This window comes from Alligator mississippiensis, chromosome 6 (genome assembly GCF_030867095.1).
Source record: "Alligator mississippiensis isolate rAllMis1 chromosome 6, rAllMis1, whole genome shotgun sequence".
In the NCBI taxonomy this organism is placed as follows: domain Eukaryota; kingdom Metazoa; phylum Chordata; order Crocodylia; family Alligatoridae; genus Alligator; species Alligator mississippiensis.
This window is the reverse complement of record NC_081829.1, coordinates 87,044,154-87,069,445: the sequence shown is the minus strand read 5'-3', so window position 1 is coordinate 87,069,445 and position 25,292 is coordinate 87,044,154. Positions and strand designations below refer to the sequence as shown.

The window sequence follows — 25,292 nt, the reverse complement described above, 5'->3', positions numbered from 1 at the left end:
GGGACCTGAACCTGTTCAGCCTTGGCAGGCAGAGGCTGAGGGGGGTTTGGTGACTGCCTACAAACTCGTTAGGGGAGATCAGCAGCAAATAGGAAGAGTCCTATTACCCCCAGCAGCACCTGGGGTGATGAGGAACAATGGCCAGAAGCTGCTAGAGAATAGGCTTGGGTTAGAGATTAGGAGGCACTATTTCACTGTCAGGGTAGCTAGGATCTGGAACCAGCTTCCTAGAGAGTCCTCGCTCCTACCTTGGGTAAATTCAAAAAGAGGTTGGATGAACACCTGTCTAGGGTCGTGTGATCCCAGTGTGTGCTCCAGCCAGTGGCGGGGGTTAGACTAGATGATCTATTCACGTCCCTTCTGACCCCTAACTACTATGAAATTATTTCTTCTGCACTGGAGTGTGCTTGTGGATTATTGGCCTACTAAGTCAAATATGATTTTTTTTCAAGTTTGGTTTAAAGTTAATTGCCTGCCAAGTCTGAGAAACCATTTATTTTATTTAATTACTCTGTGCCTGTTAGGTTTCCGTGGTTCACAATACTCTAGATTTCGAACCAGAAATTTTCTTTGCCCTTGGTTCTCCAATTGGTGTGTTCCTCACTGTGCGAGGAGTAGAGAAGATTGATGAAAACTACAGACTTCCTACCTGCAAGGGATTCTTCAATATTTACCATCCAGTAAGTGAGAAGTGCTTCTGAGATTGAATTTCAATTAACAGAGAGAAAAAGAAGGTGGAAAGAACTGCATTTATCTTATAATAAGTTTAAAAAAATGAGTGTTACAGATTGTTCAGAGAAATGGTGGCTTTTGGGAAGGTGTGCATTTAATAAATAGTAAGCCTGATTACCAAGCCCAACTGCCAAAGCCCTAGTTCATTTTCTGGAGTCTAAATAGTAAACTTTAGGGATTGCTTTTTTGTCATGGTGCTCTCTACGTTTTTTAACGCCTCAGCCATGGTGCTCTTTGGGCACAGACAGAAGTGACAATTTTTACCTGATCTGGCCACTGAAAGCAGTTTAGCCATGACCAAACACAAGTGCATGGTTGCAGACAGCTTAAAAAATGGCCAGTCGGGTAAAAATCTGACCCCTTGTTGTATGAGGGGTCAGATGAAGATGTTTCAAAGCAGAGCCTCTTCTGTAACTTCTGTCTGCCCTGCCTGCCAGCCTCGAGCTGTTTTCAGAATGGGAGGGGAGAAGGGACCAGAGGGATTTTGTTCTGGAGGTTTTTCAGCCCTTGCTGAAAGGTGGGGTGGGTGTACTGGAGCCCTCTCCAGGTTGGGGGGCTCTCCAATTCACCCACCCCACCCTCCAGTGCTGGCTGGGGAGCCCTTAGAATGAGCTCCCTCTGCTTCCTTTCCCCCCTCCCACTATGAAAACTTGGCAGCCCAGCTTTGAGCAAAGGCTATTGCTAGGGGAAACCAGCTGCAGGGTTGCAACCATTGCTACATTCCCCTCCCCTTGGTTCTTGGTTACAGTGGGGAGCTGCACTTCTGTCTGCACCCAATACGTTACTGGTACAAACCAGTCAGTTGTATGCGTTTTTTGGAACAAGAGATGCAGTAGTTGTCTTATTCTGCCCCATCTCGCTTTCGTGCATAGTTTAGCGCAGTTGCTTCCAACCTCAGGTCCCACCTTAAATCAGCGTCATGTGGAGTCCGCCCCTCACTCTGCCTCTCCTGCCTGCAGGGTTCTCCCGGTGCACTGTCCATGCGACTCTCACCGCTGCTGCCCCTTGTGATCCCGGCCTGGCCTGGGCTCTTCTGGCACCGACCGGCAGGGGTCGCAACCCAGATTTAGGGTCACAGCAAAAAAAGGGGTTGGGAGCCACTGGTTTAGCACAATGACTACTGGTGTGCTAATTCTCTAGTGAAGGATACTCTGTGCCCATAATGCAGCACGTTAACATTATTTTGCTCTCTTCTGTTATTATATTCCTTAGAATGTCTGAATTTAGAATGAAAACTTACTGATTCATGAACCAGCAGCAACTTTGTAATTTAAATGAACATTAGTGAGCTAAGTATGAAACTGAAGTAGAACAGAGTTCACAAATGTTTATCTTTGCTAATAGTTAACAGGTTTGGGTTTTTTATACTGACAATTAAAATTTTGAGTAAATTTACAATTTTTTATCTTTGATTCTGATTTTCCTTTCGTTTACAGCTTGACCCAGTAGCTTACAGGTTAGAACCTATGATTATTCCACACTTGGATGTAAAACCAGTTCTCATTCCACATCACAAAGGCAGAAAAAGACTTCATCTTGGTAAATAAAAAAAAAGTCCAGATTACCTGCCTACCTATCTATATATGTTTTCTACAATTTTTTAATGTAACAAATGCTTTAGGTCACTTCCCAAGAGACTGGTGATATTTTGGGGGGCTGAGAAGGTGGAGATGCACACTGGGGGAGTGCCTAATTTGACATTCTTCTGAAGATGCTTAATTGCAAAGGGCAGGTTCTGATTGTTCTGAAATTACACCTATTTAAAGAGTCTCAAGCATCCACAATTACAATTTTTTTTGAAAACCTGAAAATTGGAACCAGAACTCTGTCTTCCTGGGCAAGTACTCCAGTCATTAAAACGCTACATAGAACAGGGGTGGGCAAAACGCAGCCCGCGGGCCAGATGCGGCCCACCAGGCCATTCTATCCGGCCCACGGGGCCCTTAAAAAATTTAGACAATATTTATCTGCCCCTGGCTGCCTGTCATGCGGCCCTCGATGGCTTGCCAAGACTCAGTAAGTAGACCTCTGCCTGAAATAATTGCCTGCCCCTGATATAGAAGCTGGGCAGCAACATCAGCTCCTTCCTTCTCTTCTTTCCTTGGTGACTGCTGAATGACAGCTTACATGTTGTACAAAGCCCAATCCTGTTGATGAGTTTTAGGCATGTTCTGAGCCTGCTTATCATATTGGGCATCTCTGAGGTCTTAGGTGTTATTCTGTCTAGTTCTCGTTGCCAGTGGGTTTGGGTGGGAATTAGTTACTCAGACGAGAACAGCTCTATGCTCATGTAGAACTGATGCTACAGGCATGTAGGGAGCTTTCAGGCTACACTAGGGAGGCACACAGTGAGACTTTAAGTGGCTGGACACCATGATTTGGATCACAACTTTGGACTTGAAAACTCTTGCAAATTCAAACTTTTTATATTACAAATGCAAGAATTAGAAGCAAACTGAGGAAGAAGTCTCCCTTCTTTGGTTCGCTACTCTTAATAGAACTTAGCAAATACTTCTCTCTAACTTTTTATTTAGAAAAATTGAAAGAATGATTTCATGGAGAGAATATTTTCAAATTTCTTTTAAATAAGAGAAATGGTAAAAGATTATATTGACAGCACGATGGGCATATATCTGCCAAAAAAATGGGTGCCTTTGGACAGTAGAGGGATTTTTTTTATTTGAAACTTTTTTGTTTTTAGATGGGCACTAACTAAATACTTTTGGTATGGTCATCTTTTTAGAGCTGAAAGACTCTCTTTCTCGAATGGGAGCTGATCTGAAACAAGGCTTTATCAGTTCATTGAAGAGTGCCTGGCAGACACTTAATGATTTTGCTCGTGCTCACACCTCCTCAACTCAGCTGCAAGCAGAACTGGAGAAAGTAGCTAATCAGATTAAAGAAGAAGAAGAAAAACAAGTGGTAGAAGGTAGGCTGGCATTCCACTAGTGTGCTGTTAGCATATTAATATCAAACAGTTGTTAAATGGTTAAATGTTATGTCCTTGAATTACATCCTGATCTTGTTAGGGAAACCTAACTTTTCATATTTGCTATGGTATTTCCTTGTCCTGTACATAAATTTAACACTTTACACTAAAAGTCTTTTCTGATATATCTTCCCAGCTGTAGTCTAACCAAAATGAGCACAAACAAGTTTTTCACATCTGGAGAGTTTCTGCTTTTTGATTAGGACAAAAATTTGACAGGACAAAAATTAAGTATTGGGTATATGTGCAGAAACAAAGATAAATACTGTAAGAGTATTACTTAGAGATGTTAGTCTTTTGGGAGGCAAAGAGCTTGTTTCCTGCCTGCTGTGACTTGTGTGGCAGGTATTCATTTACCAGCGTGTATTGAGTTTATATCTGTGCAGAATGAGCAAACAGTTCCTTAGTTTCATGCAGGCAAAACTGATGATGGTCTTTACTGCTGAGGGACACAGATTGCAATAATTTGCTTTTGCAGGTAGATATACTCTTTGGACTTAATCTCAATATCAATCCATATGTTCATGGATCTGTTTGCTTCTTGATTGTGATAATTATTGACAGCAATGGAACTGAACAGTCAGGCATGATTGTACTTGTGACTGGCTGAAATGTTACTACTTCTTGAATTGTAGTTGAAAAGATCACTGAAAGTCCAGATCTTTTGAAGGATGAGGATTTATCTGTGAAGGTTGGAATGCTAAATGGAGGACGCCGTATTGATTATGTTTTGCAAGAAAAACCAATAGAAAGCTTCAATGAATACCTTTTTGCACTACAGAGTCACCTGTGTTATTGGTAAGAATTAAATATTCACTTCCACACATCCACAAAAATTGCTTTCCCAGTGCAATTACAGTTTTAACTTTTTAGTACATTCTGTTCTGAGTATTTTTAATAACAAAAACTTGGAGGATCCCCAAAATACCATGCACATACACTTCATTTCTCATTATCTTTTGACAGAAATATATTTTGCCTGTTCTTCAGAACGGGGCTTAGTGAAGTGTTATGAAGAACATATTAGGTGCAAGCTAGAAACAATAGCAAGCAGAAAATAAGTAATTTTGCTGTGATATTGCTAGTACACATCAGAACTGAGGTAAAACTGGGTTATCTTTGACACAGCACTGTACTATGAACTGTCCTGAAAGTGAATGTTCCAGTGGCTACAATGGTAGCCTAGAACTTGGGAGGCCATTTGTGTGATCTTGAGCAAGCCCTGAAGCCTAGTTCTTTTTTTAAAATGAAAACCAAAGGGACTCTTGAAATGTGTTTAAGTGATTTAGGATCTAAGCCTTTTTGAAAATATTACCCTTAGTCTCACTACCTTAATTCCTTGTGCTGAAAAACCATTTTCCTGCCACCCAAAGGTGTTAGGAGGATAAGGAGATTAAATATTATCTGGTGATCAGGGTTACAGTAATAGGGACCATATAAAAATGTCTAAAGCAAGTAACAAATATGTGATGTAGGTCAAGTGTCTTCTTTGGGAGAAATATTTTCTCTTCCAGTTTTGAATCATGATGGAAAGGAAAACCATTCCGGTGATTTCCTTGCTTGTTATGTGGTGAGGCAGGGATTTTAGTGCATATGGCCATGTCAGCGTGGGCATTTGTTTCCCCGGGGACAAGAAGCAGTGGCACACCTTGTGCCACTGCTATGTGTCCCTGGGGAACACCTGTGCTGGGCCCTCTGGCCTTGACCAGTTAACCCAGGTGGGGTAGAGGAGTCTGGGGCCAAAACTGTGATGGTCTCAGCAGCCTTACTTGGGGGCCTCAGGGAGCTGCAGCCAGGGTGATCCTGCCACTAGGAGCCTGGACAACAGTTGGAGTGTGACTTGAGCTGGTTAGGCTCCATTTTTGGGCAGCGTGCGCTGCCACCCAGTTTTTTTTTTCACGTGGGTTTTTTGGCCCTGTGATGTCCCAGGATCAAAAAAACCTCCTATGCTGCAAGGTAGCAGTGCAGGAAACACCTGAATGTGCAGTGTGTTGTGCTGCAGGTGGGTCTGCCGTGCCACATACCACACAGCTGCACTCGTCTGGACACGGCTTATGAATTTTTAGCATTAGGAAGTTTTATTCCAGAGGGACAAAATTTCTACTCAGTATAAATCAGAATAAAATCTATTCTTCTGTTTAAAGAAGCCTTCTGCCACTATCTTCTTCCTATTTTTGGCAAGATCTCATCACCAACTCGATATGAAATATTCCTTGGCTTCTAATGTAAAGCTGAGTAAAAGCTTTGTAAATGGCTATGTAACTTTTTTGCTGCTTTTGAGTGGTATGCTAATTCAAGCTATCTCCAAGAGCATAAACACCTCAGTTCTTTCTGTCTGACCTGCAGTTTCAAAGTCATGTTAATAAGCACCTTATCAGGGGAATGCTGGACTGCTTTTTAAATCTTAGACTTCTGATTTAAATATTGCCTGTGTGCATTCACATGGAATTTGTACACACTACTCGAACAAGTTAGAAATTGGAAGACTTACTTTAGGCCATCTGCCCATCTCTCTGAAAACATTCTTGCTCCATCTGAGCCTCCTGGCCTGAATTCTGATTTCATTTTTCTTTGTTTGTAATTTATCCCTTTTTAACCCTGCTAAGTTAGGAATTCTTTTAATTCTTTATTGAAAGAGTCAGCTCTTTAATAGGGTTCCCTTTCTGGATATCTTAAGTTTCTGTGACTGCACACTTTTATTTATAGACTGACCTATCTTACAGATGGTGTTTTCAGTCTATTCTACTTGTCATGGTATTTTTGGTGTGTGTATGGTATTGTTGCTTTGAAACCATCCAGTCCTTTAATTCCTGTCCCCGCACCCGAGGTTATCATTGAATGTCACTCTCAAAAGTACACGAAGCTATCTACACAGCATTGTTATCTTTTTTTCCTGAAATGTGAACAGCTTTTACCACAAAAACAAATTTATATTCCTTTCTCCAGTAGGATGCTTTGCCTTCACTTTACCCCTGTTCTGAACTGGATACACACAACACATGCTTGTAACAATGATCATTTTCCAAGCAAGATGGGAGCACCGTGAACATTTTGATAACTACATTTTTTTCAAATCACTCTTCCTGAAGAAATGACAGTAGAGCACCAAAACTTATTGTGTGTGGGAATAAATAGGGGGGTAGTGACACTGTCATGAGAGTTCAACAACAACAATAAAAATTAAAAGAAACATTGTCATGGTAGATCTTGTTTTATAACTCATTACTTACATGCCATTGTTGCTCATATTGCCATCAAAACTGTTTATGGCACATGAATATAAAATGAGCAGATTTCAATATCAACATATAATCAGCCATGCAATACACTATTAAGAAAGCTATCAGTCTGCTTTTTTTTCTCTTACACATTCTTAATTGCTCACTTTGTGCATCTTTATAATTGTGCAATAACATGCATAAATCTTCCATATATGTGGAATTGCCTGTTTATTTTCAGATGGTACATAAACTGTATTTGATAACACAGCTTCTATATAAAATGAGCAACATCTGATCCTCAGAAACCAAATGATTGCATCTTGTTGCAAAGGGCAGTTGATACTTGACTCAACAAAAGGAAACTAAACGAGCTATTTCCAATTTGTTTTTCCTCTTTGCTAAATAAAACTAGCTTTGTAATTTTTATAGTCAGAGACACAAGTAGGTGCTTACTAGCATGTGCCAAAGTGCTTCTGGAAAATAAAATAAATAGTTTAAAAAATAAAGCAAGAAGCTTGAAATCAAACTTTATTGAGTCTCTTAGTGTTTCTAACAGGGGCTCTTACTGTGAAATATACTGCCTGGGGCTGGATCCAGCCCACGGAGCCCCATAATCCATCCCCTGGTACTGCCCCTCTTGCTGTGCCTGACCATCCCTACATGCCGCATCTGGGGTGTGTGCTGCCTGCTGCGCTCACTTGGGCCAGTGTCCTTGACTAACCTAGTGGATGCTGCCTGTGCTGGAGCAGGCATGGGAGGGGCATAGTTTGATCCAGCCCATGAGTCGATCCTGTGCCATTCATCTGCCTAACGGGGCCAGATGAATTTGACACCCCTGATTTTTAAAGCATGGTAAATCAATTGCTGACAGCATATGGGATATTCAGATTGATGCTCCAGTCGTTATGTCTATGAGCAGTATCAACTATTTGCCTCTAGTCATTGGATTTCCCCTGAGCAATTGATGATGAATTCCCATAGTAGTGATTTTCTTCTTCAAGGACATGCAGCATCTTGTCTGTATTATCTTTATTCTAAGTAGTAGTATTTATTTGCCAGAAGGTGGCAGTCTGTAGTTATAGTTACCTGCCTAAAAATTTGTTATTCTTTTGCATAATCTGAGTAAGAGCAGTGCAGTGGCTAATGACCCAAGAATTCAGATTGTCCTCTTTGTGGAATTGTGTGGTAGCTTTACATTAAGGCTCTTGTCATGCTCGTTATAGCCATCAGTGGCAATTGCAAAAGCACGTTTGCCATTCACTGTCTAATATTTACATATTTGATTTAAAAAAAATATTTTAAATTGAACATTTCATTTTTATTTTGTAATAGCCATAGATGCGTGTAACATCTTACAGACAAGTCAGTTTCTTGGGGAGAGGCCTTAGCCCTCAGAATATAAGATGAGGTTCTGTAACAGCCTGTGATTAAGGAGGAGGAGAGGAGTATAATGAGATACTATGCCATTTGAATTGTTCTTGGTTTGGGCAGGAGAATGATTATTTTATACAATTATGTAACATATGCATGCGTAACGTTCTGATTGGGCCTGATAGCATATCCTGAAAGTATAAGTGTGGTACCTGCCCACCAGGAGAGGTTTGTTCAGAGACTTGGGAAGGATATTCTGAATTCTGACTTTGGGGTAAAAATCAGAAAAATACAAGTTGAAGGCTTGATAGATGAGATGTTGGCAGGGTATGTGCTGGAACAGGAACTTTAGGACAGCAACTGTGATGGGATACCAAAATGGAGGAATTCAAGCAGAAGAATAATATTGAAGTGGTGGATATGACAACGAAGAAGATTTTTAGTTGCAGCATATTAAAGGAGAAGTGAAGTAGTGAGGACAGGAAGGACTTAATTGCTCTAACCTGTCACAAAAGATAAGACACCAGCCCTGTTAGCAGTGGGGATCAAGAGGAAAGAATGCAAATGAAAGCCTAGATGAGAGGCAAATGGCAACTTGACAAGTCCAGTGAGAGAGGTTATGAGCCTCAGTGATCAGGAAGATCATGTTGCATGTGTATTTTTTTCTACAGATACCAAATGTGCTATAGGTTAAGGTGAGGTGTGTCTCTGAAGAAATAAAGTTGATTTATAAATAATTAACAAGCCTTTTCTGTTTACAGGGAATCTGAAGATACTGCCTTGCTGCTTCTCAAAGAGATATACAGAACTATGAACATCAGTCCTGAACAGCCACAACACTGATGGAAGGGTCCCTGACTTTGTAAGCTTGTCCTAGTATTATTTCTCATCATTATCCCAGTATAATTTAGTGAGAATGGTACCAGAGATAACTTACTCTCCTCTTTCCTCTAAAATCTACAGTGTGAAGCAGAGAGTTAGACAATTTCTTTCGAATACTGTAAAAAGTAATTTCTAGGTTTATGCATACATTTTGCTTCTTCTGTCTGCCCCTTCAAAAGGGTAGATTAGACCAGAGCTTTTGCTACAGCTGAGAGCAAGAATCAGCCTGACGTGAGCTGTATTTTTCCCCCACCATTCTTTCCCACCACAGTTGTATAGAGAATATCTAAATATAGTTAGTGGAACCTGCTTATAGTAACAGTGGTCATGGGGAAATTCTTTGTATAATGCAGTAAATTGAAAAGCAATCCCAACTGTTCAGTGTCACTGCAGTGTACAAATTGTAGTTATAGCTATAGTGATATTCCACCCACTGTTAAAGTGCGTGTTTGCTGGGGAGTTGGGGAAAGCTGAATGACTTTCCTTTTAAAAAGGTCCCCTGCCTGGGCAAATGCATAAAATCTTAAATGTGAAATGCTGTAAGTACTCTGCTGGAGTAAACTGTAAAACATTGAACTCAAGCTATTGTATAAAAGTTTTATACTTGACCATTTAATGTATTTTTTTTATTCAGTAGACTAACTTGGCTAGTAACACTACAGAGCTTTGAGAATTGCAGCATAAATTAGACTCCTGGGAAAATTTAGATCCCTTCAAAAAGAAACTATAAAATACACTCTATATTGGGTGTGTCTACATGTGCATTTACTGTGCGTTAAATTTACTGCACAGTAAATTACTGTGCAGTTAGAGGGTTTAGGCCGGCATGTACACGGCAGGCATTACAGCACAGTAACAGTGTGTGTGGACTGAAGTCAGGCCACATACGCAGTGTTACTGCATAGTAAGGTGTCTACATGTGTGCATGATGCAGGTATCAAATTTATACCCAAGTCGGCATAAGTCACTATATTTATTGTGCAGTACTGGTGTACATGTGTAGTTGCGTGCCCATACTGCACAGTAATTTAGGTTACTGCGCAGTAAATGTGCATGTGTAGATGCGCACATTGTGTATAAAGATTATCTCTAGTACAGAACATATCTAAGAATTAAGTTTTCCAGTTGAGTGTCCTCAGTCTGAGAATTTCTCCTGCTATGCACGAGGTATGAGGTAGAGCTTGGACTCCAGTCAGGCACCATATTGTTTAGCTTTCTGCCTTTTTGTTTTGGGTCTTTTGTGCTAATTGTTGGACTTAAAGCAACCGAGACAGTAACAGCTGCAGAAATCAATAAAACGGGGAGCTTATTTTTCTCTCTTGGTTGTGGCTCAGTGAAATCACACTTGTGTTCAGTGGCAATTGCTTTGATCTCATTTTCAGTTAGTGACCATTAGGAATATGAAAATATTAAAAAACAAAGAAAAAACTTACTTTCTGGAAAGTCTAGAAAAAAATTTCTAATTCCTCATGCTTACAGTTACCAATAAAAATCCAGAGATGCTGATGCTCTCCCAGTTTAGTAAGAGCTCAGGGGTTTCAGTACTCAGGGAAAGTATCTGAATGTTCAGGAGTATTCCACATGCCTGAAGTGCAGCTTGTACAATCCTAATAATAGGCTTTTATAATAGAATGCTTCTGGTACTCAGAGTATCAAATAGCCACTATAAATGATTGCTGACGGGCATTCTGCACTGGCCTAATGTCAGTGCTGGTCTGTTTTGCTGAAATGTCGTAGCCGATCAACTGTACTTATTTTTTTCTTTCTTTTTTTCCTTTTTTTTTGGTAAGTGTAGCAGAATAAAATGAAAAACCAGACTTGAAACTACTGCTTAGCCACACAATTGCTTATCAGTTATTTAGATGCTATATAGAACACATCAAGTCATTATAATTGTAGAGTTGCTTTCTCTACTTTTGCTTCTTAAATGGTTCCCCTTATGGACTAAAAAAATTACTGAAATGGTTCTCAATACCCATGTTTTTGGCTTGTTTAGTCGCAATTCATGCTACAACAAATACACAGTCTTTGATTTTTGAGCTTCAGCTAATAGACATCAATTTCCATGCAAAGGAAAGAACATGTGAGGTTGAGATATTGTAGCCTGATCCTCTCTTGCCTAACGAACAACAGTCAGTCAGGAGTGTGGGATCAGATGTAATTGCTTTAGGATCTATTAGGGGGTATCCCAGCCCTTGGCTAGTCAGTAAGCATGTGAGACCAGGGTTAAAGTCCAAGTGTCCTGGCTGGCAGAGTATTCTGTCCCTTAATTAAAAAAAAAAAAGTAACAATATTCCATGTCTTCCCTTGATTTTTTTTTTTTCAATAACAAAAAGGTTTTGCTTACACAATATAAAGCACCTTCAAGAAATCCTTCTGTGGGAAGAAAAGTTAGGATTTTCTTAGGCTAGTGAGAACAATCAAATTTCTGCAGTATTTTGAAGTTTCAGAGCTTTTAAGGTTTTGTTAAGTCTTTAATATGTGAAATAGATAAAACTCAATCAATGCAGTGTGGACGCAGGTCTTTTCACTCTGTGAGATCTGGAAGAAGATCTTTTTCTGTTCCATTGTTGAGGTAGACTGAGCAAAGGAAAAATTTCCAGGTTCCATAAAGTCATAAAGCTTTTATTTTGTAAAATATGTGGGATGTTGGTAGGTATTTTCAATTCCTGAATCTGTCTTTTGGAAAAGTCTGGGTTATGAATTATGATTGCTTATGAATTGACTGTAATACATTGTAAAATATATATCTGGAATAACTGTGATGCTGCAGGGTCTACAAGATGTGGATTTCTCATGGTTTAAGGAATAAAGTCCTGAACCTATGCTATCCGAGAATAATAATAATGTGATTTCCAGAAGCACAGAAGTATAGCTTAATTGAAATAGAAAATGATGTCAAGATATAATCATTTTTTTTCATAAGGTGCTTTATATAGCTGGCACTTGCAGGTATAATTTTTTGACTCCTGAATAGTTTTAGTGATGCAGTAGTATAACAAGCAGAGTTTATACCCTGGGCAAACCCTGTAGGAGAGGCACAGGAGTTGTAATGAGTCTCCAGTTGCTGCTGGTGCTGCCTGCACATGCTCTGGATGCCCTGGCTCTTGTTTGTAAATCAGTAGCAGTGTGGTGTAGACTGTAATGTCAGTTTGAGGAAGATTTTGGCGCTCCTCCTAAGTCAGCACCCAGGGGTTGGTGCCCCTCTCATCCACTCCTAGTTACTCTACTGTAATGGTGGCATCTGAATTGCTGCTATTTTCTTTTTATTTATTTCATCATAGCTATTTTAGACAACTTAAATTTTCTAGAGTTGAACTGATACATTGGTCCCATATTGGATTGGCACCGATATAGGGAAAATTGAAAGTATTGGCAGTTGGCTTTTTTTGCTTGATGTGGCTGATAATATGTCCAATAAATACGCTGTGCATGCACATGGCCAGGAGTGCAGCCTGGTGGCTTGGAGAGCAGCATTGGCTGGTATTTCTGTTGTGGGGGGAGGGAAGGGGCATGGTGGGGGGCAGATAGAGGCCCCTGTGGTGAGGAAGGGAGTGGGGCAGGGGCAGGCGCTGCACAGCCAGGGTGGGGTGGGGTGTGGGACAGAGTCATGGATTGTCTGAGGGGTGCGGGGGGGCAGCTCCCACTGCTACATGCACCCCAGGAAGGCATGGGGGACATGCCCGTTGGGCTGCCATTGCAGGCTGGGGCCAGAACGGCACTGGGTTCTTCCTAGGGGGGGAGGAGGGTGGGCTGGGGTGGGCTACCCTTGGGGCGAGTGGCAGCGGTTCTGGAAGCAGGGCTTCAGGGGGCGGGGAATAGGGTGAATTTTGGGGTTGCTGCAGCCCCCCCTTCTAGTGTCACCACTGCCCACCCTGCGCACAGCCTGGCCCAGCCTCCACCGATAAGAACCCAGCGCTGTCCTGGCCCCAGCCCTCGATCTGCCCCCTCCCACACTCCTTCCCTCCCCCAACTCCTTTCCCCACAACAGACTTGCCAGCCTGATGCTGGTCTCCAAGCTGCATATTGGAATCGGATTGATATTGGCTGACATGGCTCCTTCAAAATCGGCCATTGGTATTGGCCCAAAAAGTCTCTATCGGTGCACCCCTAAAATTTTCTCTCTTTTTTTGGTGGGGACGGGGAGGTGTTCCCTAAGTCTCCTCCAAAAGACACAAAAGATACGTTATAATTTCTGTAAATTCAGAGCTCCTAAACTCTGGCTTCAAATACTATAGCACTTGTGTCAAATGAGGTAAAATAGAATTAATTATATAATGAAAGCATCTTCATGGTCAGAAGGTAGGGTCATATTTAAAGTTCAGGTTTTCGGGTTGTGGGGTTGGGTATTATTATTTGCGAATGGAGCTGGGTAACTTCCATTACCATACCGCCATCTCTCCCATTTTACTTTCATAATTCTCATCAGTAGAATGAATCCACAAAATACAAAACTTGGGATGTTTTTTAAAAAGCAATGAAAGGTGTTTGTGTGTTCTTAATTGGTTTCTTTCTTTTCAAAAAGAACATTAACCTGTCTATTTTTTCACACTTGTAGCAGTGTGAAACTAGAAAATCATCTGTTTAAACTTTTATGCGTGTGTGTGAGGGTATTTTGTTTTGTCTTTCCGCAGTTGATCTGCTGTCAGTGTTGTGGCTGACCTGCTGAAAAACCGATTTGAAGAACTCCCAGTATTTCCCTAGTCACAGATGATGGAGCAGGAATCAGACTGTCAATGGCAGCCTCTTCTGTCAGCCCAAAGCTCTTGGATTTGGATTACTGCCTCCTTGTTTCACTTCAAGAAAATTGAGAACGTTGAAAAGCTCAGCACCACTGTTTGGTCCACGTAATTGGAATGACACTATTTCAACCTTTGTAAATCAGCTTAATTGTACACTTGCCAAATATAAGTGACCAGTGAAGCATATTTGTGGCATGCAAACTATTATTTCTGCCCCTCCGTCTCTGCTGTTTCATTTGGCTATCAGACATCTAGTGTCCATCAAGGCAGTATGTTCCGAATTAAAGTAAGGACTTGTTGAGAAATGGGAATAATCTGCTTTTCTTAAAACAACTGTTGTTCCATCTTTTAAAAACAAAATGTGAATTTTAGTCATAAGCTGCTTTAGTACAAATGACATCTAGCTGTTTGTATTTACTAAGACAGGTGACCAGAACCAATTTCTTACTACTGTAAGCTTAATACTGAGATTTTATAAAACCTTTTCAAGCCTCTGTTGAAGGAGTTTTCTTCTGATAGAGGTAAAATGACTTTTTGCTGTAGAAAATGCCAGAAGTTTGTTGCAGTTGGTTCAGCCTTCATATAACTTGTTATGTAAATGATTCAGGGAACAAAGATATCAAATATCATTTCAATTTAGTAATTATGTAGATTTTAGTGTGGCCTAGTGGCTACTGCCTTGTGAGAAAATGTAGATGAATGTAGAGACTATTTGAAGCTTGTGAGAGCAAAATCCAACAGGCAGAGTCAAGGCCTATGACCCGCGCTCCATTTTCATCTACTGAAATCAGTGGGAGTTGGATGGGATGAGGTTTTATAGATTTGTTTCTCTGTGACCACTGTAACTTCCTTCTGGCTTCAACTTTTAATGCAAGCTGTTTCTCATTTTCTTAATAGTAAGTACCTATAACCCTAATGCTGCCAAAATTTGCTTCTGTTGCTACAGTAGATGCATTTTGCTAATGGTTACATAGTGGATTCTCATGGAACACAGTTGTTTGTTTGGCTTTTTTAAAGTATATGTATAAAACACATTTTTGTGTATATATTTTTGGTTAGTATAATTAAAATACTCTAATGTCAGTTGATCTTTACAGCAAGGTTTTGTACATGTCCCATTGGTGATTTTAATTTGTATTCTGACTATTTGGATGCTCGTGGTGTCACTTCCTCATTCTGAACATTTGGTTCAATGTTTACTACAGTAAAGTTTTCCTTCCACTTTATTTTCACTTAACCAAAAAATATCACCAGAAACTGAGAGCGGAGCCTTTTGCCTGATGGTACAACACATGGAAAAACCCAAGCCCTTCAGTATTAAACAAAGTTTCTCAACAGCTTTCAGATCCTTACAAATGGTATTCAGGTCACGTTACCCCTAGTACAGGATAAAATACCAAAGCATATAAGATGTAAAGGTTTCTGAGAATCTTCAGCTATGTTGAATGTGTGCAGTGTGCTGAAGTGAATACGTAAAGGCAAACCAAATAAATTTAATGGGAAAAAAAACTCTAGAGAATATTGCATATGACTTCTACTTTTATACTAAAGCCAAATTCTAATGGGAATTCAGCTTGCTTTTTGATTTTGTTCATTATTATGAAAGGAAATAACTGCTTCATTTGTTAACAGTAATAATTTTTCTGTTGTATGTTACTTGCATATTTTAAAGCTAATAACAGTTTCTAATTCCAAAGAATTTGTACTTATTTCTTTTTACCTCCCTAGACTTAATAAAAAGACAAGGTAAGCAACTATTTGGAGTGGGAGGGGACATTTTTGAGAACATAATCTCCATCAGTTGAAAATGTGTGTTGTGTTGTGTTGTAAACATTGACTTTAAAAATTGCAAGTTATTTGACCCCTGTATGTACCAATTTATTTCTGCTTACTAGAGTAACAAACTTCCTGATTTTTTTTTTTTTTTTTTTTTAATCCCATTGGCTTTATTGAAATAACAAGCTGGATTTAGTCCCATTCGTAACCGGCCAGAACTTAATACAGGTTTCCTTGCTTTATGCTTTATCGGTTCTGGATGTGCAAATTCACGCTTATGCAATAACCCTTTTAATAGAAAAATTTGGTTATATTCAAGGTAAATTCATTCTTATGCAGTTGGTGTGGTAGAAGCCCACAGTCAGCTGCTTTGTGTGGTGCATTGTAGGAGTGATGCCATAGGCTGAGTCGGGTGGTGTTGCCCGGGCCAGGCTACAGCGTCGGTCCCTGCAGCCCAGTGTGGTGCCCTTGGAGCTGGGAGCCATGAAGCTGCCTGGCAGCAGCGTCTGCGGCCACCGCTCAGGGCAGCTGGTGCTTGTGCTTCTGGAGCTGCAGCTGCCCCAGGAGTGGCATGATGCCACATGTGTCCCGCCACTGGGCGGGCAGGGGGCGCAGCACAGCCCAGCGGCACTGCTTCCAGGGCAGCTGCAGCTGGGTGCAAAGTGCAGCGCGCAGCAGCAGCAGCTGCCTCTGCCTGGCTGTGATCCCAGCTGTGTGCACACCCATCACTACCCTTCCTGCAGCTGCCCGGAGTCTGCGGTCCCGTGTTTGCGGGGGCTGAACCCCCTTAGTCCCAGCCACCCTGCACTTGTGTATACTGTCTGCTGTTGGTGAGTACCAAAATTGTCTTGTAAAAATGGTAGAAATTGGTCTGGGGGTCGGTACAGCTGAGGTCTATTTGTTACATTGTAAAGTGGATTCCTTTATGTGAGTTTGAGTTACGTGCCATTTTCTAGGAACTCTTGTACAGCATAAAGGGAGGGAAACCTGTATAGCAGTGTTGTTGGTGAGGCACAACTGTGCAAAACCTGTTGGAAGTAGTGGGGCATCTTTTGACCAGAATTTTTAATTGCCCATGAACAAGTCTTTTATTACTCCTGTCTTCAGAGCAGGCAACCAGAAGAAGAAATCTTTTAAGTAAATGCTAAATGGTAAAGATGCTGTCTAGAAGCCATTGAATCAATAAATATGATATCCCACAGTGCCAGTCCAGAATACCGTTTAAGCCTGTAGAGCACTAGAAAATACGTTATAGGAGATAGTGCTCAAGCAAGAGAATGCATTTAACTGCTGTGCTATTTTTGCACTTGGTAATTCTCGATTTTTAGCTCCGTAGGCTGTATGTTTTTGAGGCAGGTTTTTTCGGGTTGTTGGGAAGGTGTGTGTGCATACATTTTGAAAGCTAAGACTTTGGTGCCTACATTGAACGTTTAGGTGCCACAGAGAAACTCCAAACGCTTTCCCAATGGTAGTCTAATCTCTAAGGACTTTAGCCGTCTAAAGTGTCTGCTGGTGGGCATTTGTTAAACTGCTGAAGTCTTGCATAAGCTGGGCATGTGTAACCTCTGTATACATTGAATATAATGGGATGGAGCAGGGGCCTATCCAGAGGGCATATGGTAGCACAGTGACACCTCCCTTTCAGACCATCCATGAATTTCCATCCCCAACCTGCCTTCTCCTCCATGTTCAGAAGCATCTCTTGTCTTCTTCCATTCCTTCATCTTTCAGAGTAGTTGCTTGTCCCCATCTGATTGCGTGGGGCGGCGGGGCGTGTTCCAGCCAGGCCGCACGGGAAGCTGGTTTAGTTAGGGACATTAATGGTGGTGGTGGCAGTGGGTGCACTCCCCCCCCATCTCCTTGGGTGTTTCTGCTAGCCTGGAAGCAAGCTTAGCGCCCCCACTGCCACTGTTCCTGGCCAAGCCTGGCTTAGGAGCATTTACCCTGCCCATGGGTTAACCAGGGGCAGTGGGGGAGGCGGGAGTGGGTGGGAAGAGGATGTGCTGCTGAGCAGGATTGCTGGTGGAAGCCAGCAGAGGCTGGGAGCAGGGAGTGTTGCCACCTGTGCAGCCCCAGTCATTGCTCCTGCACCTCTGTTGAGGAAACCGTGGATCCACCTGTGAGATGGACACACGATTGCAGCGGACCTCCAGCAAAGGCTCACGGGTGAGGATTCCTCAAGCCTGTAGTCAGATTCCTAGTGGCTTTGGTGAGGTGGCAGCTGTGTCCAGCCTTTCTCCTGGCTTGGACAGCTTCCCATGCAGCGTGCTGTGTTCAAGGATCCCATTTCAGAGTGTCTCCTTTACCTCGTGCATTGTATTGGGAGTCTGCCTGCCAAACTTGGAGGATATGAATTGACTGAGTGACAAGGCGCTTAAGTGTCTTGGTGGATTTATGGGGCTCTGCTTTCTCACTGGTATTTGGTGCCATAGAAATACAGAAATGGAGATTTTCTGAGACACCTCCCCTCTACTTGTGCATTTATAAAATTGCCTTCAGAAGAGCAAAGATAATCATTTTTTTTAAATTACATTTTAAACCATACATGGAAAAAAGTGATTATCCTCAGGATGGTGTAACTTGCATATCTTATGCTGCTGGCCCCATTGAACTCCTTTTCACAGCAAGGAAAAATTCTGACAAATCGGGAAAACTTTAGGCTTGCTGTGCCTGTCTTTTCCACTGCTATTGCTTCTTAATAGCTTATATGATGGCATTCAAAATTCATCTTCACCTTCCAATATTGGTTTTCCTTCCTTTATGCACCCTAGCACAGCATTAGTATGGTGCCTAGCTACTGCTTTATATCTACATTTTAAACCTACTCACACTCCACTGCCACCCCTTCATAATCATTTCTAGTTTACTACATTACATCTTTTTTCCTGTTAGCATGCACTGGATTCATATTCTTTTACCTTTTTTCTTATATCTCATTATCAACTTTCAGCTGAGCTGGCCACCTCATAATGACTCGCCATTGTGGTCTTAAAATATTAATGATTTTATCTACCACCTGATTAAATACTGTTGCCCCTAATTCTATATCTACTGTGTCTTCTAATGAAATAAATATTTGCATGTAAGAAATTATGTGTAAGGATACAGTAATTGCATTCCCTTTAATGTTGCCTGTCACCAGGTACCATTATTTAAATGTCAGAGTACTTTAGCAGCCTCAAAAAGCACAGTATAATATTGAAATATTAATAGTAGAGAGACACAAATATTTGACAGTTTTATCTTAAGCCTTTTAAATTTATTTTTTACTTTCCCCTAGTCTCCCTAGCATTTAGTTTATTTACCCAGATTTTATGCTTTCTTGTTGCTGGACCAAGTCAAAACCCCAAATTTATCTTTTTTTTTGAATTTACAAAATACTTGCAGGATGCTGTACCTGTAAACTACGGACTCCCCTGCCTTTGTTTGCCAGCAAGTGCTGGAACACATCTGAAGCGTGCAAAGTCATTATAATGAATTTGACTTTTAGGTCCTGGCAGTTCTCTTGGAGTCAATGAACTCTGGTTTTATATGAATTTCAGTCATCTCATTGAACTTACATGAACTTACCTATTGCAGTTTTTCTTAGTTTCAACATTAATACTTAAACCTTTGGATGCCTGTGTTCTGGTTTTGGTAACTTAATGACTTCTTAAGCCTTTTCTAGCCTCTCAAGCTGATGCTAAATAAAACTTTTGCTATTTTCGCTTGGAAATAGAAACTGTAAAGGTTTCACTATTGATTTTTTTTTTTTAACTGTGTTTCTACTTTTTGATGCTTCTTAAAATTGTTCTTGAATAGTTTCTTGCCTTGCGTCTTGGTAGAGATTGGAAATGGGGAATGCATTAAAGTGCATTGAATGATTTTATTTAGAAATAACATGCCAAAGGTTGTATGTGTTTTTGCAAATAGATAAGGAAGAAAAGTGGGAGTCTAAGAGAACTCATTTTTACAGATTCTAGGTAATTCATACTACTACTCTCTCATTGCTGTCTTTGAACAACTTTGTTTTGTATTCAGATCTCTTTATAAGTACATCCCTGTTTTTCTTTAAATAACACCACTTTTCAATAGATCTTGTGAAAAATAGTTTCCTTTCAATTACTTCTCATGGATGATAACACTCATCATTTCTTTTGTCTGCCTCTGTTCACCATTTCTGACCACTGAATGTGCCTTCATAAAGGTTCCATTTGGGTAACAATCCAATCAGTCCCACCTGTTTCTGGCATATAAAATGTATTTTCAAAGCGCATAGATAGAGAGGGAGCCAGATTAGAGTCCCTGAAATCATGCAGCTACGCTCTAAGAATTTGTAGTTGTACACCTTACTGAAAATTTACTGTTGTGACTTTTACTATTCTTGCTCAAGTTTAAAACTAATATGATCTCATAGACTGACCAGCCACCTAAGACATCCATCTCTCTGCCACTTTCAAGCAGTTTCTTTCCTTAAAATACCCCCCACCTCTCCCCCATTATTATTGTTCTTCATTTGTGTGTGTGTGCACGTGTGTGGTGTTAGTCCTTCCAATTTAAAGATGACCATGACATGGCTGGTTGATTTGGTTCCTGCGAACACGTGAGAGACTGATCAGGCTAATTTGTGCAATATGGCACACTGAGCAAGAGATGACACTTTGAGTTGCTTGATCAACAGCGGACGTGCCGTTGCAAGATTTATGCTGTTTGCACTTCTGCTCTGCCTCAGCAGTTCTTCTATGCTCACAGACGGTAGCTCCAGTATGGATGAGGTTTTGCAGGTGGAATGATCATGAGCAAGAGCTTCCCAAGACTTTGGCTCAATGTTGCAATGTTTCAAGGATGACTTCAGGGAGTCCTTGAAGTGTTTCTTCCAGCCTCCCTGAGGGCGCTTTCCCTCCTTTAGCTCACTATAGAAGATTTTCTTTGGCAATCTCTCATCTGACATCCTGGTGACATGGCCTGCCCATCTCATCTGTGATTTCATCAACAATGTGGATACTTGGAATGGTTTCCCATGTAAGGACCTCAGTGCCTGGGGTTCTTGCCATCTTATCCTTATCAGTTTCCTCAGACAGCCCATGTGAAAGTGGTTCAAGTTCATAGCATGGCATCTGTACACCATCCAGGATTCGCATGCATGCACCAGGGTTGGCAACACAATGGCATTGTAGACAATAATTTTTGTTGGTTGGGTGATGCCTCTGTGCTCTCGCACATTTGCATGTAGTCTGCAAAAGGCCACGCTTGCTTTAGCAATTCTGGCATTGGTTTCATCATCGATGTGAACTTCATGCAACTGTACTGCTGAGACAGGTGAACTTGTCCACTCCATGGAGGGTTTGGCCATTCACTGCGATGGTAGGCTGTACATAAGACTTTCCTGGTCCATCACTTCTGCTTTCTTAGTGTTGATTGTGAGACCAAAGTTGTCACAAGCTGAAGAGAAATGGTCCGTAATCCTTTGCATGTCAGACAGATTTGGCATTCAGGGACTAGTCATCAGCAAACAGAAGATCACATAGAGTCACTTCCTGTAACTTCATCTTAGCCTCAAATTGAAGAGTTTGCCATCAGTCTGGTGGTAACTGATGTCCCAGTGTCACAGCCATGAAAGGCATCTGTAAGCATGGCAGAGAACATCATGCTGAAGAGGGTTGGGGCCAACGCACAGCCCTCCTTGACTTCCTTGGTGCCTGGGAATGGTTCAGATGACTCGCCGACATCCATGCCATCATGGAATTGCCAGACCATTGCAATGAATTTTTCTGGGCAACCAAATTTTGTCATGATCTTCCAAAGGGCCTCCTGACTGATGGAACCAAGTGCTTTTGTCAGGTCAGTGAAAGTCATGTACAGGTTGGAGTTCTGATCCTGCTATTTCTCCTGAAGTTGACAAGCTGCAAACACCATATCTATGTGTACTCACACAATTAAGCCCTGTCTCTCTGCTACTTTCAAGCAGTTTATTTCCTTAAAAATTCTCCCCATGACAACTGCTCTATGCATAAATACACAGAAACATGCACACACACACACACATTTCTGTTTGCATCTCCTTAACCTGCAGAACTACTTCCTGAATAGCCTCTCTTCATATTGTTTGCCTATTCAGCTTTTCCTGGATTTTTTTTTTTAACCACTATCAGCTACCTCCACCCAGTGTGTGTCTTCTTCTGCAGACAGTGCATGATGTATATGTTTGTGTGTAGTACTTCCATTCCATTCTCCTAATCCTTTGAGTTGTATTTTGATACACAGGTCAATAGGATTGTAATTTAATATTTCGAGGTGTGGAGTAATAAATCTCAGGAGTTTACAGCGATAATATTGACCAAAATGCCTCACAAAGCTCACTGCCATGCTTAACTTAGTTTTTCTAGGTTAGTTACTCAATTGTGCATTCAAATCATGCAGTCCACATGCTGGAATATTCATTCGTAGTAATGTGGGCCTGCGCATGTCACCAAGCAGCATTCCTAATGTATTCGATGGGCTTACTCATTAGTTCCCATGTTTTGTTTTGTTTTGTTTTTTATTGTTCATGAGCAATGTCTTAAGTGAAAGTACAAAACTTCAAGCACAGCTCTTTATGTAGTAGTTTTCACCCGGAGATCCCCAAGTGCTTTATGGACATCAGTGTCACTTTCTCCATTGGACAGCTAGGAAATCTGAAGCAATGAAATGATGCAGCAGGCCTACTGAGTCACCTTTGGTAAGTGGCAGAGCCCAGTAAAGCATTCAGGTTTCCTGAGCACTGGCCCAGTGTTGTATCTATGATACAATCAACAACAGCCTTGTTTATCAATACCATCAGACACTGGGAGGAATTGGGGCTCAGAGGTCAGGTCCTCCATGGTGAATATCTGGCTGCTGACCTGGATTACTACTATAGCAGAGGCATGATATGTTTATGCTGTATCTGCTCTCAAAAGTCCTGAGAGCAGACCGATTGCTGCCTCTGGGAGACAGCAATGTAGAAAGTCTTGTTGAGCTACTAAATAGATCTCCAAGTCAACACCTTTGGCTGCCCTTGAATAAAAATGACTTTCCCTAATGAACTGATGCAACATGCACCTTACATTTCCATGAAATCGAGGTGTGGTGGCAGCTTCACAGTTGAGACTGCAACTGCTTCCTGTTAAAATCCTAATTTAACATGTGTTCCTTAACCTCATGCAATCTTTGTGCTTTTCCAGATTATGCCCTAATTGGATATCAGGCTGGTTCATGAAAAGGGAAAAAATCATTTTCATAAGCTTTCTAAATTTCTCTATGCGTATCCTGTCTCTCCCTCTTGGTCTACAAACTATTCGGATGTCTTTTAATAAGGAATGGTATTTCCCTCACTTTTGGGGGTACTTAACTTGTTCCCTGACAAATTAATCAATAGTTTGTGGCATTATTTTACATCCAGACTATGCCAGCTTCTAGCAGTCTGTATAAACTGTGCAAAAGGTCAAACTCTGCTCTTTCCTCCCTACAAATTAGAACCACAGTTTTGCTTGTGGGACCTTTTAAAGTGCCACAGGAGCTGAACATCTAATGCAATTTCTATATGCTTCGCAGCACGCAAACTTCATTTGCTAAAAGACTGGGCAGAGATTAGTTCTCCAGTATGCATCAGCACGTTTCTACAGCACGTGTGTAGCTAAGCCTAGTCTGTTGATTGACTCAACTTCACTCAAACCGGCATTGTGCTGGCTTCTTTGACTACTGCCTTGAAAGTAATCAGGTTGTTTTTTAAGATAGTATTAGGAAGTTGCATAATAACTACCTGGCAAATGTTAAGATGTGTTCAGTTTTGTTGATTAATAAAGAGAAGGCACTTATATTGGTAGAGATTTAGCATAATATCTGATTATGTCTGAGATTATTGTAGTTATATTTAAAAACAAAAATATTTGAATATCAGGAAATGCATGCAAGGTACCACGAGACTACACTAAGATTCACTTCACAGCAATGGCTATTTCATAATATCCACCATCAATTCTTTTGCATCAAACCACATGGGACATTTTCTCTCTTAACTTGCAAACAACAGGTCTCCTGAATATAGGAAGAAACTCAGTGCATACCTGAAACATGCTTTTCATAAATTTAATCATCAGCATTTTGATCTGTCTAGGTGCCTGAGGGAAGAACTCGGAACAAGAGTAAGAGCTTTAAAAGTCTGTTCATCAAGGGGAAAGGCGTATTTCGAAAGGTGTTGCTAGCAACTGTATTTTGTTAGTAGCTCTGTTTTTTAGGGGAAGGAAAGTTGCCCACAACTGGAAATGGCACCAGAAAACTAAAAGGAAATGACTGACAATTCTGATCTTTAAAAGCAAAGAGAGTAACATAGATACTAAGTATGAAAACAGGTTTGCTTCTTCTGTGAGATTCACTGAAGTAGTGGGTGATGTGAACACAAGAGATGTATTATAGATAGATTAATTTGTCTATCACAATCTTAACTGGGAAAAATAAATGTACATTTGGTTTAGTAACAATGGTTGTCTGGACCAAGAAACCAGAGCTAAAAGACTCTTGACCACCACAGCTAAAACCTCCATTGTGTGAAGGTTTATTGTATTGCCTCCTTGGGGAATGAAAGACAGATGCTTTGGGGAGCGGGAAGAAGCTCAGGTTCATTTATCTTCTGGACAGTACAGTACAGCCCATATTTTACTCAGGTGTTTGGGGGGGGGGGGGTTGTTAAATGTAAATGGATAAGAAGAGATGTGAATACTAAGAATATTATTCCCAGATACTGCAGGTAAATGTTGTATTAAATTGGGGATCTTTTCTTATCGTGAAAGCATGCAGAGCAATAGATACCTGGTTCTTTCTATCTGCGCCGTGTCTTATGAATAGGTTCTACACGTTCTCCAAATTTTGGGCAGGAGACCTTGTTCAATGAATTGGGTGGGAGACAGAGAGAGGAGCTGTTATTATTGGGCATAAATATCTAGAGAGGGCACGTAAGCTTTCCATATGCAGATTGTGAGATTGACTAGTTTGAAAACAGCACTGGCTTTGTTCAGCAATGAAGCCATATATGGAACCGCTGGCACCCTTTTTATTTCAGCAGCTGAGACATTCCCAAGGTTGCTTGTAAGTGCTGTATATTACTGGTCCAAATACAAGTCAGCTTTATGAGTTGGCACTTAAAAAAACAACTATAAACATTCCTCATTATCACAGAACAGATGCAAAATAAGTGCAGGAAGTATATAGCCGATGTGGCATTTGATTGTGAACCTGCATTAATGCACTCAGATCCTCTGATATAAATCTACATAAGTATGTTGAAGCTAACAAAGCAAATGAGCGGTAGCTGAAGGAACTCGCTATTAGTTGTTGAGAAACTTTCAGAGATGGTGAACAAAGTTGGGTAAATGTTAATTTAAAACCGTTCTTGATCTATATGCATACAGTATGCTGAGAGGGAGGGGAATGGCATGGGGTTAACTAAAAAAAGGAAAAAGTAAAGACCTAATGAGAAGGGAACATTTTAGACTGAGGAAATGGGGAGAAAGTGAAGAAGGTGATTTTAATGGAGCAAGATCTAGTGCACCAAGTTGAAAGAGTCAGACTATGAAGAGCCAATTA

At 40.9% G+C, this 25,292-nt stretch overlaps 1 protein-coding gene across 2 annotated transcripts in view; it reads left to right on the top strand.

Annotated features, from left to right (window-relative positions):
• Window positions 1-15,694, top strand: part of SEC23IP (SEC23 interacting protein) — a 45,355-nt gene extending 29,661 nt beyond the window's left edge. For both annotated transcript variants that reach the window (XM_059730075.1, XM_014594624.3), the window contains exons 14-19: window positions 525-680; window positions 2,169-2,271; window positions 3,476-3,661; window positions 4,357-4,519; window positions 9,075-9,175; window positions 13,830-15,694. In XM_059730075.1, coding sequence (XP_059586058.1) covers window positions 525-680; window positions 2,169-2,271; window positions 3,476-3,661; window positions 4,357-4,519; window positions 9,075-9,156 — 690 coding nt within the window. In that variant the 3' untranslated portion in view covers window positions 9,157-9,175; window positions 13,830-15,694. The remainder of the gene's footprint in view (window positions 1-524; window positions 681-2,168; window positions 2,272-3,475; window positions 3,662-4,356; window positions 4,520-9,074; window positions 9,176-13,829) is intronic.
• The last annotated feature ends 9,598 nt before the right edge of the window (window positions 15,695-25,292 follow it).